Source organism: Falco rusticolus, chromosome 3, assembly GCF_015220075.1.
Source record: "Falco rusticolus isolate bFalRus1 chromosome 3, bFalRus1.pri, whole genome shotgun sequence".
NCBI classification, from domain to species: domain Eukaryota; kingdom Metazoa; phylum Chordata; class Aves; order Falconiformes; family Falconidae; genus Falco; species Falco rusticolus.
This window is the reverse complement of record NC_051189.1, coordinates 90,633,510-90,652,933: the sequence shown is the minus strand read 5'-3', so window position 1 is coordinate 90,652,933 and position 19,424 is coordinate 90,633,510. Positions and strand designations below refer to the sequence as shown.

The window sequence follows — 19,424 nt, the reverse complement described above, 5'->3', positions numbered from 1 at the left end:
ACTGAGTAAAATGCAAGAGTCAACTATATTTTAATACATAATCTCCAAATAGTAAAATCCAGAATTTGCAAGTCATTTTTTGGATATAATCATTGCCAAATAGGACTACACCTTAAAAGACAGTTTGGTAAATACTGCAAGACAGAAACTTGGTAGAGCACAAGAAACAGAAAATCACACACACTTATTTCTCAATTTTGGCATACATTCTTCAAGAATTAGAGGTATACCAAAGAAACTGCGCACTAATACACAGTTCACAGCTATAGATCTTTCTAACTTGGCCTCCATTTGCTTAAACACAGAACAGCATTAACAGATTTATGCTTGAAAAGGCACCATTTGAGATTATTCAAGCAAGGAAACGTGTAACCAAGTAATAAGCAGTGAGTGATTAGCCCTGTGCACGCACAAAATTAAAAGCCCAACTTACACATGATCCACAACTGTCTCAACAAGCATGAAAAACACAGCATTTCAATCAAACATGCGTTACGGATATACTACTGAAGAGGTCCTGCAATAGAAGAGAATCTTCTTTTAAATAAAAGGCAGAGTCAAAGAGAATGTGACCAGAATAAAAAAAAATTCTTTCCAGCGTGTTTTGATGCATCAGGTATACTGCAGGCATTCTGTATCTTATTCTGTCTAGCTGTTAAGTATAATTACAAACATTACAGACTAGCTTAGAAGGCTAGCACCCCTGACTGCCTCAGTGTGGAAAAGCTGTACTGTCTCTTAGTTGTAATATTTAGTAAGATAATTTAAACACTAAATTGTAAAAATCCGATTCCCTTCACACTAAAATATGAACAGAGCTATGCTTCTTCCACATACACAAAGGCAGTACAGCCCTACTGTAAAGATAGAAACAATAGTAAGGTTTTTTTGTCCTGGCCTTTCCTACACATTTTCCCCTCATCCCACATTAAAATGAAGCCTCCTTATTAAGATAGAGGAACACATGGAACTACAAAGACTTAAAGGCAACACACCTCACAAATTCTGTAGATTTATAAATCCTGCTCTCCTCCATCTCTCCTCTCAGTCCCACACATGCCAGAGGGAAAGCTGCATACACGCAAAATTTTAAACTAAAGGGAAAAAAAATCCAAACCTATCTGAACTCTTAAGAGTAATCTTTTAAAGGTTGGCTTTTTTTTTTTTAAAAAAAGATATTAGAGTTGGTAACTAGCCAATGCCATTTCCATAAATTCAAATTATTTCTTAGTGAAAGCAATTTTTAAAAGTTAAAATGACTCCACTGAAAGTCAACTGGTCAGGATCAAAGTTGTGACATTACTTCATTCAGCATATCGAATCGCTCACGAGATTTCAGACCTTCACTAGGAATGTGGGCTTGTACTTCCTTAAAAAAACCAACCACTCTAATTGATTTTTGGCCACCCTTTTCTTCTTCCTACCATCCAGGGTTATACATTGACCCCACCCTGTCCTTCAGCACACACACACATAATTTTTAATTATAGGGAGGTTTCACAAGGGGGACACTGTCAGTCATTAGCTTACACCGAAGTGCCACAGTCTCAGTGAACCAATAGACAAGAATACCTGAACTCTCCAGAGAGATCTGGAAGAAAAAACATTATATTTTTGCCTGGAAGCATGATTTAACACCAAAGTCACAGTACACACGTGGTAGAGAACAACAAAAGACACATCATTGAGGCCAAGTAAGACAGAAATTAAATACATCAGTCAGTACCTCAGACAGAAAGACCAGAGGGTCAGGGATGGAGAAGACAGCAGGGACAAGATCACTGCAGCGGTGTGCTGAGGGCACTCAGGAGGCAGGCAGTGATTTGGGAACACTGCTCCTCCCCAGATCAACTCCAAAGCAGCAGTCTCTTTGGAGCAGTACCTGTAAAAGCACACTGTATCTATTGCTTTGATTGTATATCCACACATTTACAGCACAGTATGCTCTTCTTACTAAAAGAAACAACACATGTAATCAAGTTCTGTCAGCTTTGCTTACCCTAGAGTGCTTCAGATAAAATAAATGCTTCCTCACTGCAAGATGAAGTGCTACTCAGCACAGCACAAGCATAAGCCCCATCAGGCAACCACCCTGAGCACCCTCCAGTCAGTCAGGGTACGTAGCCAACAGAGTTCACAGCACCAACCTTCTTATCCCAAGGTAGACACCTGCATTTGCTCAAACCCACCCGTGCTCTCAACAAACTAGAGGTTTCCCACTCACCCAAAAAAACTGCCTGGACAACTCACTCAGGCATAGAAACAGTGAAACAAGAAGGTTCCCACCCAAGGTGACAGAATCCATCACCAGCCATAGGGGCTCATACAAAGGAAACTTAATGGCTTCAATTAATTAGTGAAAGTTCACCATTACATTCTGAAGTCACACCAAGTAATTCCAAAAGGAACTCAAGCTACTTCACCAGTGTCAAAACAGTAAGCAGTATGCCCACCACTGCAAGTACTAGCTACAACATTAACTGATAGGTAAGTTACATATTTCAAATGCATGTGTGCACTCTCATTTCGTGCTTTACACACTTTCATGTTAACTAACATTAACTTAAACCATCATTTTACAGTTCATTCAGTTTGTCAAAATCAAAACCACAGCATCATTGCTTAGGGAATTTTAGTTTATTTTCAATTCAGCAGAACTGTGTTACACTTCCCGTTAACTGGTCAAGGCAGATAGACATGAGATCCTGAGATATGATTAAAACTGTCAGTTTGTGTGATAGAGCTGAATTGCACTGTAAAAGGAATTAACAGTCAGTATTTTTCCATCTAAGTTACTTTCCAATTTTAAGTAAGTCTGATCTCTCATACTGTTTAAACAAGAAAAGCAACATACAATGTAATGATTTAAAATTCTACCTATGCTTCACAAATAAAAAACTGCAGCAAAATAACGCATTTCCACAAAGGTTTTCTTTATAACATGACTAAATAGTGATCCAGCATAGCTGCAAGGGTCTGAAAGTACAAAGAATACCAACAGAAATGCAACAAGTGTCATTTTGGAGACATAGTATTAAAACTCCTATTTCACTCTTTAATAACAAAGAACTTCCAAATTAGCAAAAAATCCGCTTCTCATCTTAAAATGCAGGAGGACTGAAACAGTTGCACTATATATTCAACTATAAAGGACTGCAATAAGAACACAGGAACATCTAACGCTTATCAGGTGACCTTCAGAATTTTAAGAAATCAAATCCATGAAGCAAAACCACTGTTTTAAGTTTTCAATCTTTGATCAGCTACAAGTATAACTCTAAAGGGCATAAACTGAAGTTTAACTCTTAGTCATAATGACTTCCTTGCTTTTACATCTTCAGGAATAATTTTCCAAATTTATTTTACATTCAAAAATAAAATACATGCTACTGAGCCTGCAGACCTACAACCACAGAACCGCTGCTGCTGTTCAAAGGCCAGCCAGATTCTGAAACAGCCTCCAGTATCACTGCAAACATTAAGGGGAAAAAACTCAACAACTTCTAAGCAGAGTCAGTGAAGTTCTGCCAGTACAGACCAGACCTGAGCTTCAGCACAACACTTGACCAGTAACAGTCAAATCAGGACCAGCAAAGCAGCTTGTGGGCTGTCTCCTTAAGCATTGCCATGGAACACAGATAGCTCACAAAGCCACCTGGAAGATGGAAAAATATATTTTGCATGCAGGTCTGAAAAGTTCTGTATCCTTTTTATACAGTACATATTGTAGGCTTTTAATAATACTTTAATTTCAGAGGCAAACAGCATGCCAAAGTTTGGCAGGAATACATTGACAGACTACTACTGTGTAATCATGGCATCAAACCCACAATCATTTAGTTGTATGAAATCCAAAAAGCATAGCCAGAAATTTCAGCATTTCAAAAACAAGCCTGCTCCACAGTAATGTTTATTCTTTTTAGAGAGTGCTATCAGTGCTAAAGAAGGCAAGGACACCAACCAGCAGCCAAATATACAGTGGTTATTCCTTATCTTACTAGAAGATAAATTGTGAGAGGAAGCTACAGGTCACCACCAGTATCACTGACTAAGCCAGCCATTGCTAATGCACCAAAAGAGATCCCGCATGCGTCAAACAAATGTTATGAACAAAAGCAAACAAAATAACCACACCCCATGACAACATGCCTGCAATCTGACAAGTAGCATCCCAAACAGCCAGATGTTGTTTCCCAGTTTCAGAACAGCACCAGAAGAAATGTACACATAAGGACTACAGCAGCAATCAGAAGGGACTGCTGCATATCAGGGTAGAAGCATAAAAATCAGCAACAGGTTACGTATAGGAAGAGTCAGGAGTATTCCCTGCCTGACTTCAGGTTTTATTTCCTTCTAGATATAAATACCATCCTACACACCTTGGGAAAGGCTTATTGCCATTCATAAACTGGTAAACATTCAAGCTGTTTCTGGCATGGGTTCAGACATTATAGGATACAGCTAAGATAACTGTCTACTCTTTTCCAAGTTGCTACGTGTTTTCTGACTTTGGGGTCGGGGGGAGGGTGGGGTGGGCTAAGCTTCTATTGCGGTATGGTGACATGCAACCTCTAAGTGCCTATGAATACACATGACCAGTTACAGCAGATCTGACAGCTTATCTGTTACCACATACTTCAGCACTATCCTGGAAGGTGGAACTTTAGAGATCCGTATGCAATATACATAACACATTCAAAGAACATCATCTCCTCAGGAACTCAGAAGAGGAAAAAAAGCCAAGAGGCACATATTTAATAGTTATGCAGGTGTCATATGCAGCAGAGACAAGGTATCCTCTCATTACAGCAAAAGCACTCAACTAGACATTCAACGTGACAGATGTTTTTCCTTCTGCATTAGATTTCACCACAGGCTGTAGGAATTCTCCTGTGAGAAGAATTTCCAAGCAGCAATAAATGGGTCAAATGACAGCTAAAGCAAAGCCCTGCAGAAACCCTCCATAAAATCTGACTGTATCCTACCATATTTAATATCTACTCAGATTTTTCCAGAGCAAGCATAATTTCTTCTTGGTATTTCAAAGGTGTTCAAGCATAGCAAATACAGCACAAGCTAGTTTATCTACTTGGAAACTCCTTACAAAAAGCCAAGAGCTGTGGCATCCCACACCCAAGGCAAGTGCATTTTTTTTGGCTGATGTACCCATTGAATCACTGTATTTAGCTGAGCATCACTACAAATGTGTTGTGATATTGTCAACTTCTGACTGATCTGACTGCACGACGCAAGATGTACTACACATTCAGTGCAACAGCTGTCTCAGGGTACAGTATCAAATGATCTTCAGTGGTACTTGCCACCGAACTAACTGCAACCAGACCATAAAGTAAACAGACATGGCCTTAGGTTTAATTTGCTTACTGTCAGCTGATTTTCAGTTAAAGCAAAATTCATGTTTCCCACTTAAAAAAAAAAAACAAAAACACAACAAAACTTCAACAAGAAATACTCCTGAAGAAGGAAGCCTGCCTCCTGCCTTAGGTATACTACTTTGCAAATAAATGAAACAAAATTGTTGCAACATTTACATTGCATACAAGGAAGTTCAGTTGTGTAGACGCATGTAAAAAGCACAGGTGACAACAGATAAGCTGGCTTACAGTAACTTGTTTGGCAGGCTTTACAAAAGCTTCATTGTAGATTTAGATTGTCAAGTCTGTGCACACCCCAGAAACAGAAGCAGCTATAGGAACTTTTCAGTAATAGTTAAGAGGAAACTGGAAAGAATTCCACTCTTTCCCCTTACCTTCTATAGCTTTGCTTACTTGAAAATTTTGGCCATAACTACATCCCCCAGCTCATATACATATGACCCAAAGGAATTCTTTAGCTGAGGTCCTGAAAAAGTAATCCACAAATTCATATGAAAAAAGCAGGAGGTGACAAAATTAAGAAAAAAAATATTTTATTTTGCTCATTTGGCTAGAAAGCAACCAAAGTAGCAAGAGATTCAGAGCAAAAGAGAACACACACCTGTGAGAGGAAATTAGACATCTACCATGCTGCTGACTTGTTCTTGTGTTACTGTTCACATCGTGCTTCGAGGAAACCATGCTTTCCAAAATAAGCCCGAGTTGTGCTGCAACAGCATAGCAGAAAGAACTGGCAAGTTCGTAAGAACATATACTTAATCAGGACTCTACTCCAGACTCAGAAGTCTGAAGAAGCTGGGATAAACTTGCTAGAAATTATCAAGAGAGAAAGTGCTTCCTGGCTCCCAGACTAAGTGAAAGCGTAGGTGAGTGCGAAGAGATTTAGTCTCAGCACTCCAAAGAGAAGTAAGGTGTGGGCAACAGGAGGCACCATGAGGATGAATACCAGTACCACAACTGCACTGAAAAACCTTTCATTCAGCTTTATTGGATTACAGGGATCAGAGCGGTAACCTATGATGTGTTCTTCACAGGCCATCAGCAGGTTTAAGTACTCCATTTTCCTTCTTCTTCTGCATAGCTATCTATTTTCTAAGAAACTGACTCCCTTGTGCAGAAAGCTCAACAGACAAAAAGATATGAAAGAGACAATCAGAAGAGAAAAGACCAAAACTTAGTTGGAGAGGATGAACTTGCAGGGGAAAAAAAAAAGTTTCACAGGAGTTCTCTCTTCAGTTTGGATCAGCTGTAGGTACATAAAGAGGACACTTCAACTCTTTAAGAAACTTAGGAAATAGAGAAATATAGGTTCTCTCTACACTGAAAGTCAATCTTCATTAAATTAAAAAACCCACAAACAAAAAGAAATCCAAAGACTAAGCAAGTAGCATGCTGCTGGCAATGGGATATTCTGCTCTCCTTGTCAGTCTGGGCAGCAAGGGCAATAGTACCCTATGACTATCCACAGCGCTCAAGATAAGTGTTGCTAGGATGAAGTCAGCTTCCCAAACCCAAATTGAGTACCATGCTTCTATGTGTTTCATATCTTAGCACCATTAACATGAACTTTATGATTTTATTCTCCCTGGAATATTTTCAGTGTTTTATCTACTTTCACAGCAGGTACACATCACAGTACACAGTACCTTGTAATTCACTTGCTGTTCACAGTGGGTTTGAATCCACATCCTGTACACACCCTGTTCAAACACAAAGAATCAGATTGCCTACACTGGTCCTTGAGTCCCACCTACTAACTGAGCCAGGCTACCAGAACCTCCCCCTCCAGTAAGCAACCAGAGAATAGACTCCACTGGCAGTCACAAACATTGAGCAAGGGTGAGAAAAGACAGAAAGAAAAAAGGAAAGTTAATACATCAAGACAAACATGAACAAATCCTGTTACTTTTTATCATGAGTATCTTATAGCTCACTTATATTCAAACACCACCACTAACTGCACTATTCTGAAAGGCAATGGAATACACCTGGACTCCTCTGGGCAAGCGCACAGAGTGGCCAACATCCTGGACACCTGGCTCTTGGAGAAGACTAAAGCCCTACCAATCTGCACATGTTGCTGTGGAATATGAAACACAGATTAAAGAGAAAGGCACAGACCACGCACTTGGAGATTCCTTTGGTAAGGGGTCAATGCATTAGGTGAATTAGACTATCTGGTAATCCTCCTCCCCTCAGAGGGAGATCCAAGACAATCAAAATTCAGACATCCTCCTAAAAATCAGACCTCTTTTCAGATACTATTCTGGTCTCCCATTTCAGTATTTGTTATACTACTTTTCAATAAGATACCTTTTTCTCAAGTTTCTTTTTGGATGAAACTTAATAGAAACACTTGTATTTATACCCTGTAAAAGGAAAGAGCTGGAATTATATTTTAGGCAAGCTTGGGTTTCACACCACAGCCACTATTCATTCGCTGCAGAGTTTTACATAAGCCGCTTATGCCATCTTCTTACAATATGCAGGTGTTCAACTTCTCATACTGTGGAGGACTCTCAGAATCAAAGAAGTTTGTTGGAAAGGACCTCTGTGGATCATCCAGTCCAAGTGCCCTGCTCAAGCCAGCATCAACTAAAGCATATCACTCAGGGACATGTCCAGTTTGGTTTTGAATACCTCCAGGAACAGACCCTCCACAACTTCACTGGGCAGTCTGTTCCAGTGCTTGACCATACTCATAATTTAAAAGAAAACAATCCCAAAACCTCCAAACACCACACACCCTCTTCAAAATTAAATGAAGTTTCTTGTATTTCTGTTTGTGCCCAAATTAGTGCTCCTACATCTCTGCATCCTCTAACTAAGATAAGGATGTTCAACACGTCTGAAAGTCTCACTCAAGAGAACAACTGAAAGAGTACCTGGTTTCAGCCAAGACAGTATTTGTTTAAATGAAAAAGCAGCAATACTAATATTTAGCTTTAGCCCATTTCAGCAGACACTATCCTCCTATTTCTATAAAGAAAAGAAATTCTTTGGATTTTATCCTTCATCTGGCAAACCAGCAACTTCTCGGCGGTACAACGGGCTATAATGTTTCCTACACATGCCTTCCAGGTATACACGCACTCCCCAGTGACAGATTCCTACCTCAATACTTGATCACAATACTTTAAAAAAGCAACTTTTTAGAAAAGTTACTTAACTGTTTCCTCTACAACCCTTCTCCAAGAAAGCAAGTTCTTAGCCATAGAATATTGAAGAGCTTTATAGTAACATTCCATACCACCTATTCATTTTTATTTATTTTTTTAAAATACTAAGTCATGAGTCATGTTTTCTTACTACTAGTAGTTTGCCCCACAGAGTCTGTCTCGCTTGGTTTCACTCTCAACAGCCACATTTAGAAACACAACTCAATTCACAACAGCTGATCTTGCTTTCTCAGTATCTTCCCTGCCCCCCACCCCACCCCCCACCCCATACAGTCAGCCTTTCTCAAATGTAACATCTACATAAAACTTGCAGTACACATGTATAGGGGTTTGGTGTGTTACAGGCATTAGCAAAGGCCATAAGCAACTGATTGAACTTCTGATACCAGTAAGACAGAGGCAGAGCCCATATTCTAGCTACATCAACCAATTAAAGAGAGCATACTTGCATTTCTGCATGCATGCTCATTTGCCAGTCCTACTTAGACTTTATCTTAGCGTTTCGCTGAAAGTTCGGAGGCTGCTACTTTGTTTTGCCAAACGACAGCTGAATTTGAAAGACCTGCAGGCAAGGGGGTGCTAGTACTGCTGCTGTAAGAGCTCTCAAAGCCGAAACACAACTGCTTTCTCTATCTATACTATCTACGATTTGCAATAGCCTCTGGCCATGTATTGACACTCAAATTCAAGTGCATTGCTTCATTCAAAACTGAGCTTTATAAGTGCGTGTTGAATGATTTTTGTCTATAAACCTCCTACTTTACTGTCTCTTTAAGTAAAACTGACACAAGATACAAATTATTCACTCCTCATAATCCATGGGGAAAAGTAGAAACATCAACATATAACCTTGTCATTAGCCTCAGCCAGAGCATTTCTCGGTATTTCTTCAAGTAGTCAAATATCTAAATACTCTTACAAGCATCAGTGTATAGAAAGACAATCATATTGATTGCACTGCGATCAGACTTTCCAGAAAGATGCAACTTTAACAGACATTTAGTCACAGTGCCTAGAAAAAAGTCACGTCAAAGCACCACTTTAGTAGCTTCCCCAAATAAGAAACCAGACATCTCTGCATATCTAGAATTAAATTTGTTAGTTATACTGGTATTTGATTCAAATTTTTCCGATTTTTACAGAGTAATTCTTCAAGGTATAACATTTTGAAAATTCCAGCACATCTATTTTGCATTGTGAAAACACTCTTTGTAAGAACCACATTCTAGTTCTGTAAAAAATACTTCCATTTTAATACATAGAACAGGCCTGTTTCATTTGAAGTACCTTTCCTTAAATGAATAAAGTGCTATGCACTACCACCAGCAGCCTACCAGCAGACCAATACCTACATGACATTTCAGAGATGTTTCATCCATCCAACCACAGCAATTGCCTCATTCTGGAAGTCATTTTAGCAAAACAGCGAAGTGTGGTTTGTGCCGCTGCTGTGGCGTGCGAAAGGAGACAAGGGAAATCTCAATACTGCAAGAGGAGTATACAACACCACTGCCTATGTGCTTAGAGTCTCTTATCAGCAATGCAAGTGGTAGAATAATACTGATTTCTCTCTAACCCCATGGGTAAATGCAGAATTTGCAGAGGTTCATTTATCTGGTTTGATTTCATAGAGACCAAGATCAAGCCCTGGCTGCCAGGAAACTGTTTTCCTTTGTGACTTCACCACACACATAGCAAACTCCTATTATTTGGCCAAAGGTCAAAAATTTACCTTTCTGTCAGTAACACATTCACCCTCACAGAGAATTGTTCTTTTCACATCTTGTACCTAGAAGAGAAACAAGCCATGTGAACTGGTCTTGTTAACTGGTGCAGTAAGCTGGCACCATGGCACAAGCCTCTAGTCACTCACTATACAGAAGAACTCCTGCAGACAGCCCACCCTTTTCTGGTATCCTGTGAAGTCTTATGAATCCCATTAGAAGTCCATGAATCAGAAGTTAAAGCTGTGCCATATCTCCATGGTGTATTTCAACCAAAACCGCATCATCGGTCAATTGCCCCATTGTCAAGATATAGCCCTACCTGAGCTCATTTCTCAGTCACAGCAGAAACAAAATTCCATCTTTTGTCAGTGGAAAAGATGGACAATCCGGATGTTCACAGCTATACAGAAGTTCTGAAAAATAAAATGAGTTGTCCAGTTTCAACACTATGATTAAGCACACTTGCTGTGGCATCATCTCAAGTCAGAAAGGGCTGCCACAGCTCAAGCAGCACCTTGCTTGGCCCAAGAGTATTCTAAAGACAAAAGCACAACTTCTACACTTGCCTAAAATTGTCACAGCCCAGCTAGATCAGCACTTGCCTCCCACCTATCCTTGCTCAGGGACCAGGCCCTACGGGGCCTTAGTTCAGTAAATGCTCCCACATTACACTGACCACACACAAACCAAAGCAGGTTCCTTATACCATGCATCTATAGCAACCCTCTCTTAAAAGAAACTTGCTGTAGCAGAGGGGGGCAGGTCTAAATAAGGGGAGTCTACCATACAATTCTGTTCCATGTCTTCCTCAGCCTGAAGAGATCCAAGCCTTTATCGCTTACCTTGAAAGAGACCAGTTCTGAGGAAGAATGAACAGACCAACTCTCTTCAGTCAAGTAATTAAAGTAACTACCCAGGAAAGACAAAGCCTGAACTCCAGCTTCCACCTAAGCATATTTATACAATTTACACATGGTAATTAAGTTTAAAAAACAGATGGCACTAGGACTTTCTCCCAGGAGGTAGGACATGCAAGTCTGCCCATTCACAGATAAGAAAGAGAATCCAAGTCTCCCATTTCTGGGTGAGGCTCCTCTCAATAAAACAAAAACTATCACATAAAAATAAAGGGACTCAAATAGGGGCAAGGAACAAGTACTGCAGTGACTTTCGTTAAAGTTCATCTAAGAAGAGAGGGATGAGGTTTCCTAGCAGATCTCAAAGTCACAGCAGAATAAAGGATCCCAAAAAAGGCCACCCTCAACACAAAACTTCCATCCTAAGCCAAGAGTTGGTACAGTCTTGTCACTCAGGCACCCAACCTCACTAACTTACTTTCAGGTACCCCAGGCCTTTACTAGCTCTGGTTCTCCACACGTTCCAACGCTAAATAATATATGTGACAAAGGTGAAATTAAGATGAAAGAGCTGCTCTGAAAACAGAAAAAACCAAGAGAACACAGTACTGAAAGAGCCAGGGCACTGTAGCTACAGGCCTCTAACTTACTATCTTTGATGAAGAAAAACATACTTCTGTCAACAAACTGGAAGACTGTTCAAACAGCACCAAAGTAGTCCTTGGGAAAGCTCTGACTGTCCTCTTGCTAAAAATAAAGATCAAGCAAAAATGTTAGTATATACAGATTATTAGTTTTTCCTCTTCTCAGACACAGCTGTATCTCCTTGTCAGACAGCCACCTGGAGGGCTTTCCTCAGCTTGCTACTGGCAGACAGTTACTAACCCACGGGAAGAGTGGGTGCCCCAAAGTGTTACAAGAACACGTGAGAACAGACATGATGAGGTAAAACATGAACAGCAGATGAATGTTCAAAGCACAGTGCAGATTCTCTTGGATAATAGATGAAAGCTGCTATGACACTATATTGTCTCTGGATTCGCTCCCTCACAAAAGGTCAGGTGGCTCTTCTAGTGTAAAAAGCATTGACAAACATTGTCTCAGGGTGAAAGAGCAACATGTTTGTTTTGAGCTACATGTACTTTCCCACAATGCCGATGGCCTTCTATACAATCCACACCAGCACCTCACAAGTGGATCTGCAAGCATACCAGGACAAGTCAAGAGTTGAAGGGGAAGATCTTCCATGTATGAAGCTGTCACTGATTAAACGAACACCACAAAGGAGAAAAAGCTGTTCTACTGGGATTCTAAGACGAACATTAATGCTTGCTATACAACACTACCTACTTAATAGGCTATACTAATCACAGAAGGTATACCCTCCAAGCAGAAGTCATTCAGCAGGTTCCAAGAGATAAGCCACATGCAAGCAGCGTAGTTTTGTCCAGGCAGTAGGCAACATTTGCATTACAAATAAGATGTTCCTCAAATATGACTAAGCATGTCATGGACAGCTTTCATTTAGCACCCACTTGCCAGCAAAAAAACAACAATGCAGACCTCTGTGGGGACAAACAATCTGACCAAATATCCAAGCTGCCTGTTAGGAGTGTAGCAGCACAAGGTACAAACTGCATATATCAACACTCCTGCAGGTCTCACCACATTAAAACTCACCACCAGCACATCTTTTTTCACAGTGCAGAAGCTGCTCCAAGGGAAATTGTGATTTTTCCTTCCATGCCATTTTTCTCCTGCACCTTCTTGCTCAAAACACCAGGACTCTGAGAGCATCATTATCCCTATGAGTAATACAGCCAAAAAAAAAAAAAAAGGGAGACTGCAATGAACGCACATGAATACAAAACAAGCAGCCTGGGGAGATGCTTTTGTCATCCATTCAGGTCTGGGTATAAAGCAGGTACTGACTGTAAATGAAGAGATCGGTGGCAAAAAGCCCCTCCGAGTGACAAGTCTGCCCAGATCATGCCTCACACCCGCACCGGTACCACCGCACCGCTGCCTTCACCACTTTAGACCACCAGGATGAAGGGCCCCAACACTGGCTTCTGCCTTTTCTAGGGGCGGCTCCTCTCTCACCGACGCTCACTTCACACCTCACCTTGGTACAGGTTTAGCTGATTTCTTAGCAATTCCTGGTAAAGGTTCCTATAAGACAGCCCAAAGCTGAGATGTAAAGGCGACGCACCACCCCTCACACGGAACACCTGGAGCCCCAGGGCGCGCAGCCCCGGCTGCCGTGGGCGAGGCCAGAGGGGGCCGTTACCCCGGGCCGGTCTCTCCGTCCCCAAAGCGGCCGGGGGCTGTCAGAGGGGGCCCCGGCACGAACGGCAGGGGGGAGGGGGCACCGGGCACGGGGTCGGCAGCCCCGTTACACGGCGCTGGGAGCGCGGGGTCCCGGGAGGGCGGGAGAGCCGTCGCAGGCGCCCGGCAGCCCCACGCCAAGCCCTCCGCCGGCACCGCTCCCACGCACGGCCTCGGTCACGGCTGCCCACGGGCCCCTCACGGCGGGACTCCCCCCGCGTCCTCCGCCACCGGCAGCCCTGGCCCCCCGCGCGGGGAGAACCCGGCAACGCGGGGAGCCCCCACCGTTACCTGCCCAGTGATGCCCGTGATGAGAGCCACCTTCCTGCCGTTTGTCTCCTCGCCATCGTCTGCCGGTGCCGCGGCGCAGGCACACGCCTCCGCCGCCGGCTGTGCCATCCTCCCGGCGGCGGCGGCGGGCGCGGCCCAGGTGCGGAGATAGCCCGGGGCGGAGGCGCGGCCGCCGGGGGCAGGCTCACGGCGCTGGGGGCGGGCAGGGAGAGGAGGACGCCTGCCGCCCCGAGCGCGGCTCGCACATGGGCTGCCGCCACCCGGGGGCTACCTCTGCCGCTCCGGCATTTCCGCGCTGGCCGGCTGCCCGCCGGCGCTCCCGCCCCGCCCCGCCCCGCTCCACTCCGCTCCGCCCCGCCCCGCGGCGGCCGCAGGTGCAGCCCCGCCGCCGTCCCGGCCCGGCCCAGCCCCGCGCAGGCGCGCGCCGGCCAAGCGGCCCGAGCTCACGCTCCGCTGTAGCCACGCCTCCTCTCAGTCTTGCCCCGCCCCGCTCGGACCCTCAGCCAATCAGGAGCCCCGACGCTTCCTTAAAGGCACAGAAGACGCAGCTCGCCGCCTGGCAGCGTCGGCGCGCAGGGGCCGAAGGTAGGCGCGGTAATTGGCTGAGAGCGGGCAGAGGGGGCGTGGCCTGCGCAGCGGCCGCCGCGGAGGAGCCGGGCCGCCGACTTCCTGACCGCGTGTCGAGGCGGTGCCACGTGAGAAGAGTTGAGCGGGCTGCGGCCCCGCTCGGGCGCCAGCGGCACGGGGAACACAGCGCCCCCTGCGGCGTGGAGGAGCCAGGTGGCCGCCCCCATAGTGCGCATTAACGCCGCCGCGACGGCCGGCGGAGGACCACTGGCCCCCGCGGCTCCCGCCCCTGCTGCCCAGTCGCCGGGGCCTACCGGCGGTGCGAGAAACCGAAGAGCAAACCGGCGGGCGCCCCAGCTGCGTCGGGCAGCTCCAGATCAAAACTGTCTTCCTGTGAGGCACAGGGCTCTCCAGCCATCAGGGGGGCAAAGCTGGGCCTCCTCAGCTTTCTCACTTGCAGAGACACTCGTTTATAAACGACCCCAATGCTTCTAGAAAAGGCATTTATGATAAATATTTCTTCTTTTGACGAACACTGGACTGGCACCCTCTGTTGTGGAGGCAGCATAGCGCTGCAGGGAAGAAGGGGCCTGCCCCATACCTCACTGTTAATCCCTGAAGGCCATCGTACCATGTTCCTTCACTGTATGCTTCTGTGGTGGGACCTCTGCATATGCAGACAATTGTAGAACTATAATTTTAATATTATTATGGCTTATTACAGCCTGCGGTCAAAAACTACTTGGTGTCATGGAAAGCCCATCATAACTTACAAGGAAAAAGGAGTTGGGAGCACACTGCCTGTCAAGTGGAACCGTACTCTAGAATCCCGAATGCTTTTTTGCACGCAGCTCCCCCTGCTTTCAGTTTAAATCCCCTTGTTGCAGCCTCACAGTCTGTGATGGAATAGAGAAACTATTACATCATGGTTCGTCAGTTGCAAGATGTCATCCCAATCCTTCCATTTCTGCATCTTGTTTCGGAAGCCTTTTGCCAGGCACACGCAGTTTTATGAAGTTGCCAACACTGGCTACTGCTTTGGCAAACTGATTTCATTCCACTAGTGATTGCTTTATGGGTGTAGTATCTCAGATTCGAAAGAGAAGGTATGCCCCAAATGATATGAATGTCACTCAGTTTTAAAACTACACTGGAGACATGAAAAGACATAAAATTCTGACAGTTTCAGGACTCCGTACACCAGAAAAAAGGCACAGAACATATTTTTGTTTTAATATTTAGGATTTTAGATTAGAGGCAATTAGGAGCAAGTTTTCTTTATTTACTTATTTATATAGCTCATTCCCTCTTTTGCTAGAGCAGAGCTGCATAAAGCAATGCATGAGCTACAACATTAAAAATTGACCTTTATATTGCCAGATAAGCCTGTCATTTCTAGCTTTTTCTGGCAGTCCATTAAATGCACTCCAAAGTAAAGCTTACTTGCTTTCTGTGTTCTGCTCCAGAAAGCAGTGAGTAAGGCTGACAAGTCAAGTCCTGAAGCAGGTCTAGAAGAAGAACCTCCATCACTGGGGCCTTCGTGTGCAGCTACCAGGCTTTTTTTCCTCACTTTCTCCAGAGAGATGTTCTGCTACCCCAGTTGTCCAGTATCCTACAAGAACTATTTTTCAGATATAGCATTCTTCTTGACTGTTATTCCCAAAAGCACTCCACCTGTGGGGGGAAGCCAGGTCACACCTTTCATAACTCGTCTCATTAATCAAGTTCATCAGTTGAATGACCACCTTGTCCTATGACTGTGCTCTCAGGTGACAGGCACCTTGGTCCCTTCCCCTTTTAGCAAAATGGCTTTCCTTCCTACCCAGCATGTGCATTCCTGAGTGATTCAGAACAAAAAACTCTGCAATCTGGTCATTTTTGCAGGGGGAGCGTCTAAACCAGACTGAGCTGAAAACACTTTAGCAGGGTTCATACTTGTATTTTTGGTCAATAGTAACACTAGAAACAGGCAGGTGAAGCCAGACAGGATGTAGACCAGTTCAGGTTCCAGCTGACTGAAGCAAAAAAAAAAAAAGAAGAAAATAAAAAGCTTTTAACTTGTTTAAATTTCTGTTCCATTTATAAGTTTGGCAGTGGTAGTTGCAGACACCATTAGCCAGCTACCATAATCCTGCTAGGTCTGCCCCTGGCATGCATTGGGGTACATTCCAGGTTTGACTCACAAAGACCGTTCTGTCACCAACATTTTCCAAGGTACATTTGTAGAAGAGACTGAAGGCTCAATTGTGGCACAGGTACTAGATTTTACCTAAGTTGCTCTGGTGTCGACAGCAATTTATGACAGACGGCAGCTGAAAACTGGACCAGCAGCCCCCAGGGACCCTGGGATTAATATTCACTCTGAGCGCTAGCCTGCACTAATGTCTTCTTGCTGCCTCCAGCACCTGTACCCTTGCATGTGCTACCCAACTTAAAGCTATGTCTGCCCACACCATAATCACTTTTTCACACGTCTGTGTGGACCTGGCTCTAGCCTCTAAAACTGTCAAGGAGCTCACGTGAAGAGGAGACAGCAGACTGACACACACCTGCACCTCCAGCCCCCTTGAATCCCTGTAAGAGGGGACTCTTGTGTGAGCATGGGTGTCCAGTAAAAGTTTTATGCCCAGTGAATAAACAGACGGACAAACTCTGAGGAGAAAAAAAGAATAGTATGTCTGGCGATAACTTTAAAGCTGCCACTCCAAAACTGGGGAGAGAGAGATATGACAGATGTGAAGAAATTTGCTTCATGGTGGTGGATAAAAATGTGTATCACAGGGGAAGAAGGATGGAGAGCGCAGCTGATTGAAAAAGTGGTTAAACAAGGAAATAATGGAAAATGAACAAGGAGGAAGCAGAGAGGGAAAATTAAAGAGAAAATAAATGTTGCTGAGTGTAAGGAAGAAAGGAATGATAGGAGGAAAAGACTGAAGTGTATTAGATTACAAAAAAATACCATCTTATATGTTAAGGGAAAGGAAAAGAAGCGACAGCATTCACACCCCAAAATTTTGTTACATTCTAATACCACATACATTGCAATCCCAATGGTCTCAATGTTTGAATGGGGATGTGGCCACATTGCTGGTTGGGACTTGGAAAGATAGCTATGTGAGATTTGATAATCTCGTGTAAATCCATTGCAAGTGCTTGCAGAAAAGAAGTAACCTCGCTTTAGCTTCAGAAGTAGAAATTACTGTTTTAAAACACTGGTGTTATTCACTGTGGGAAAAAGATATCCCTAGTATTATTTCATTAATAGTGCCACCACTAGAACTAAAGGATTGTTGATGTGATACTACTGTATCCTGTTCTGTACAGGAGTTAGAAGTTGTCATTAGACCAAGTGGAGCCCTCTTTCTCTGCATCACTCAGTGCAACAAAGGGGAAAACTGGTTATTGTCTTTTCCTGAGGCTCTTCTGAATGATCCACATCCAATAGTTTAAGCAACTTCTGCATCATGCTGCCATGAACTCCATCAAAGCAGTGTCCAGTGATCAAAGAACCCTGGCCAAAATACATTGCACCTCAGACAGCAAATACTTTGGATCCTGTCCCCAGCTGTGAAGTCCATGGTGTCATCTAGGGATTGTTCAAAACCCCATCAGGGCTAGTTTGAAGGCTGTAGAAGGGAGGGAAGTGGAGGATGGATAGTGTATCCAAGCGCTTTTTCCTTCCTGAGAAACTTTCAGTTTGTACAGGCAGACAAGTGAGGGGACTGTGGTAGGCCCAGAAGAAGGAACTGTGGAAAGAGTTTCTTTTTCTACTTTGCTGTTTCAAACTAATGGAAGAAAATTATAGTATTCATAGACTTCACAGAGCCAGGGAGCTGTGGAAACGTGTGTGGAAGAGGAGGGAGTCCAGGGGAGCATCATGGTGGGAAAGAAGGCACAGATGTTGGAGTGAGAATAGCAGCTGCAGAGGGGAGAGCACCAGATCTCATGAGGAAATAGAGAGTGGGAAGAGATGAGGATGAATGGAGGGGCAGTTTCGTAACTATTTTTCTAATTGTTGGCTTGAATATTTGAGGGCATGTGGAGTGATCCGCAACCTCAATGTCCTGGGGTGGCAACTGGCAGGTGAGCAGAAACAGGAGGATTCAGGGGATGGACAGCAGGCCTTGAAACCAGCACTTGGAGATAAGCAGTGCTTGAACATCCATTGCCTCTCAGGTGGATCTTGTGCATCTGAAAAATCTTCCATTTCAGACCTCTCCCCACAGGCTGCTGTATTGCTTTCCAACAGGACCTTCTCAGTGGCAAATGCAGTCCTGAGAAGTTGAGACATCAGTGCTGTGACTCAGCCTTACAAAGCGGGGATCGGGGGGACTCCTGGCACTACTGGCTTCCAGCTGGAGCTGTTTGTGTTCAGCATTCATGGTCTGTGCCCAGCCCACAAGTACTTGCAACCTCCTTTTCCTTTTTGCAAACACTTGCCTGCTTACTTTTGAAGGGGTGGGTAAGACTGACCAGATTTGCTAACTTCTTGACAAAGATGCATCCTTTGAAAGGCAGAGACCCAGTTCCTGTTGGTGCTGTCACAATGTGATTTCTACACCACTCTGCACAGCATGGTGTTTCAAAGGCAAAGGCAGTGCCGCTGCCACATTCCTCTCTCACATGTGTCTCCCACAGTATAGTAAAATGATGCTACCCTGCGGTAAAACTTATGGAAAAGCAGAATTCAGGCTGAGCTTTGTACCACCATTTGTTTCCATCTTAATGGTCTGTGCCTGGAAGCTTTAATCAAGCCTGGAGCAGCACCATGACCAGACACATGAGCCTTGATCCCTCCCATGCTTGGTGCAGGAACAGCATGGGTGTGAAGAAGTGGGGATGTCGGCAGAGAGTTGTGCGGGCTGCGTACTTCTGAACCACTGAAAAGGCCCCTCTCCAGCCCAGCAGAAGGGAGGGAGCCTGCCCATGTTCACCGTTTCACAAGGGTTGGCTGGGGCAGGCCTCCTCCTCTCAGCCTTGATGACATTTTCTATGTGGTCAAGAGGAGCCTTGCAGCAGTGGTGGGCTGTATTTGGTAGCCTGAGGCACATGGGCAGGGCTGTGGGGAGCTGGAGGCTG

General features: G+C 44.2%; 1 protein-coding gene across 2 annotated transcripts in view; it reads right to left on the bottom strand.

Moving 5' to 3' along the window:
• The window catches only part of GMDS (GDP-mannose 4,6-dehydratase), a 427,376-nt gene extending 413,234 nt beyond the window's left edge, over positions 1-14,142 (bottom strand). The window contains exon 1 of one of the 2 annotated variants that reach the window (XM_037380895.1): positions 13,779-14,142. In XM_037380895.1, coding sequence (XP_037236792.1) covers positions 13,779-13,886 — 108 coding nt within the window. In that variant the 5' untranslated portion in view covers positions 13,887-14,142. Of the gene's footprint in view, positions 1-12,839; positions 12,959-13,778 lie in introns of those variants that run through there. The other variant, XM_037380894.1, reaches the window with a different exon arrangement.
• Between the last annotated feature and the right edge of the window lie 5,282 nt (positions 14,143-19,424).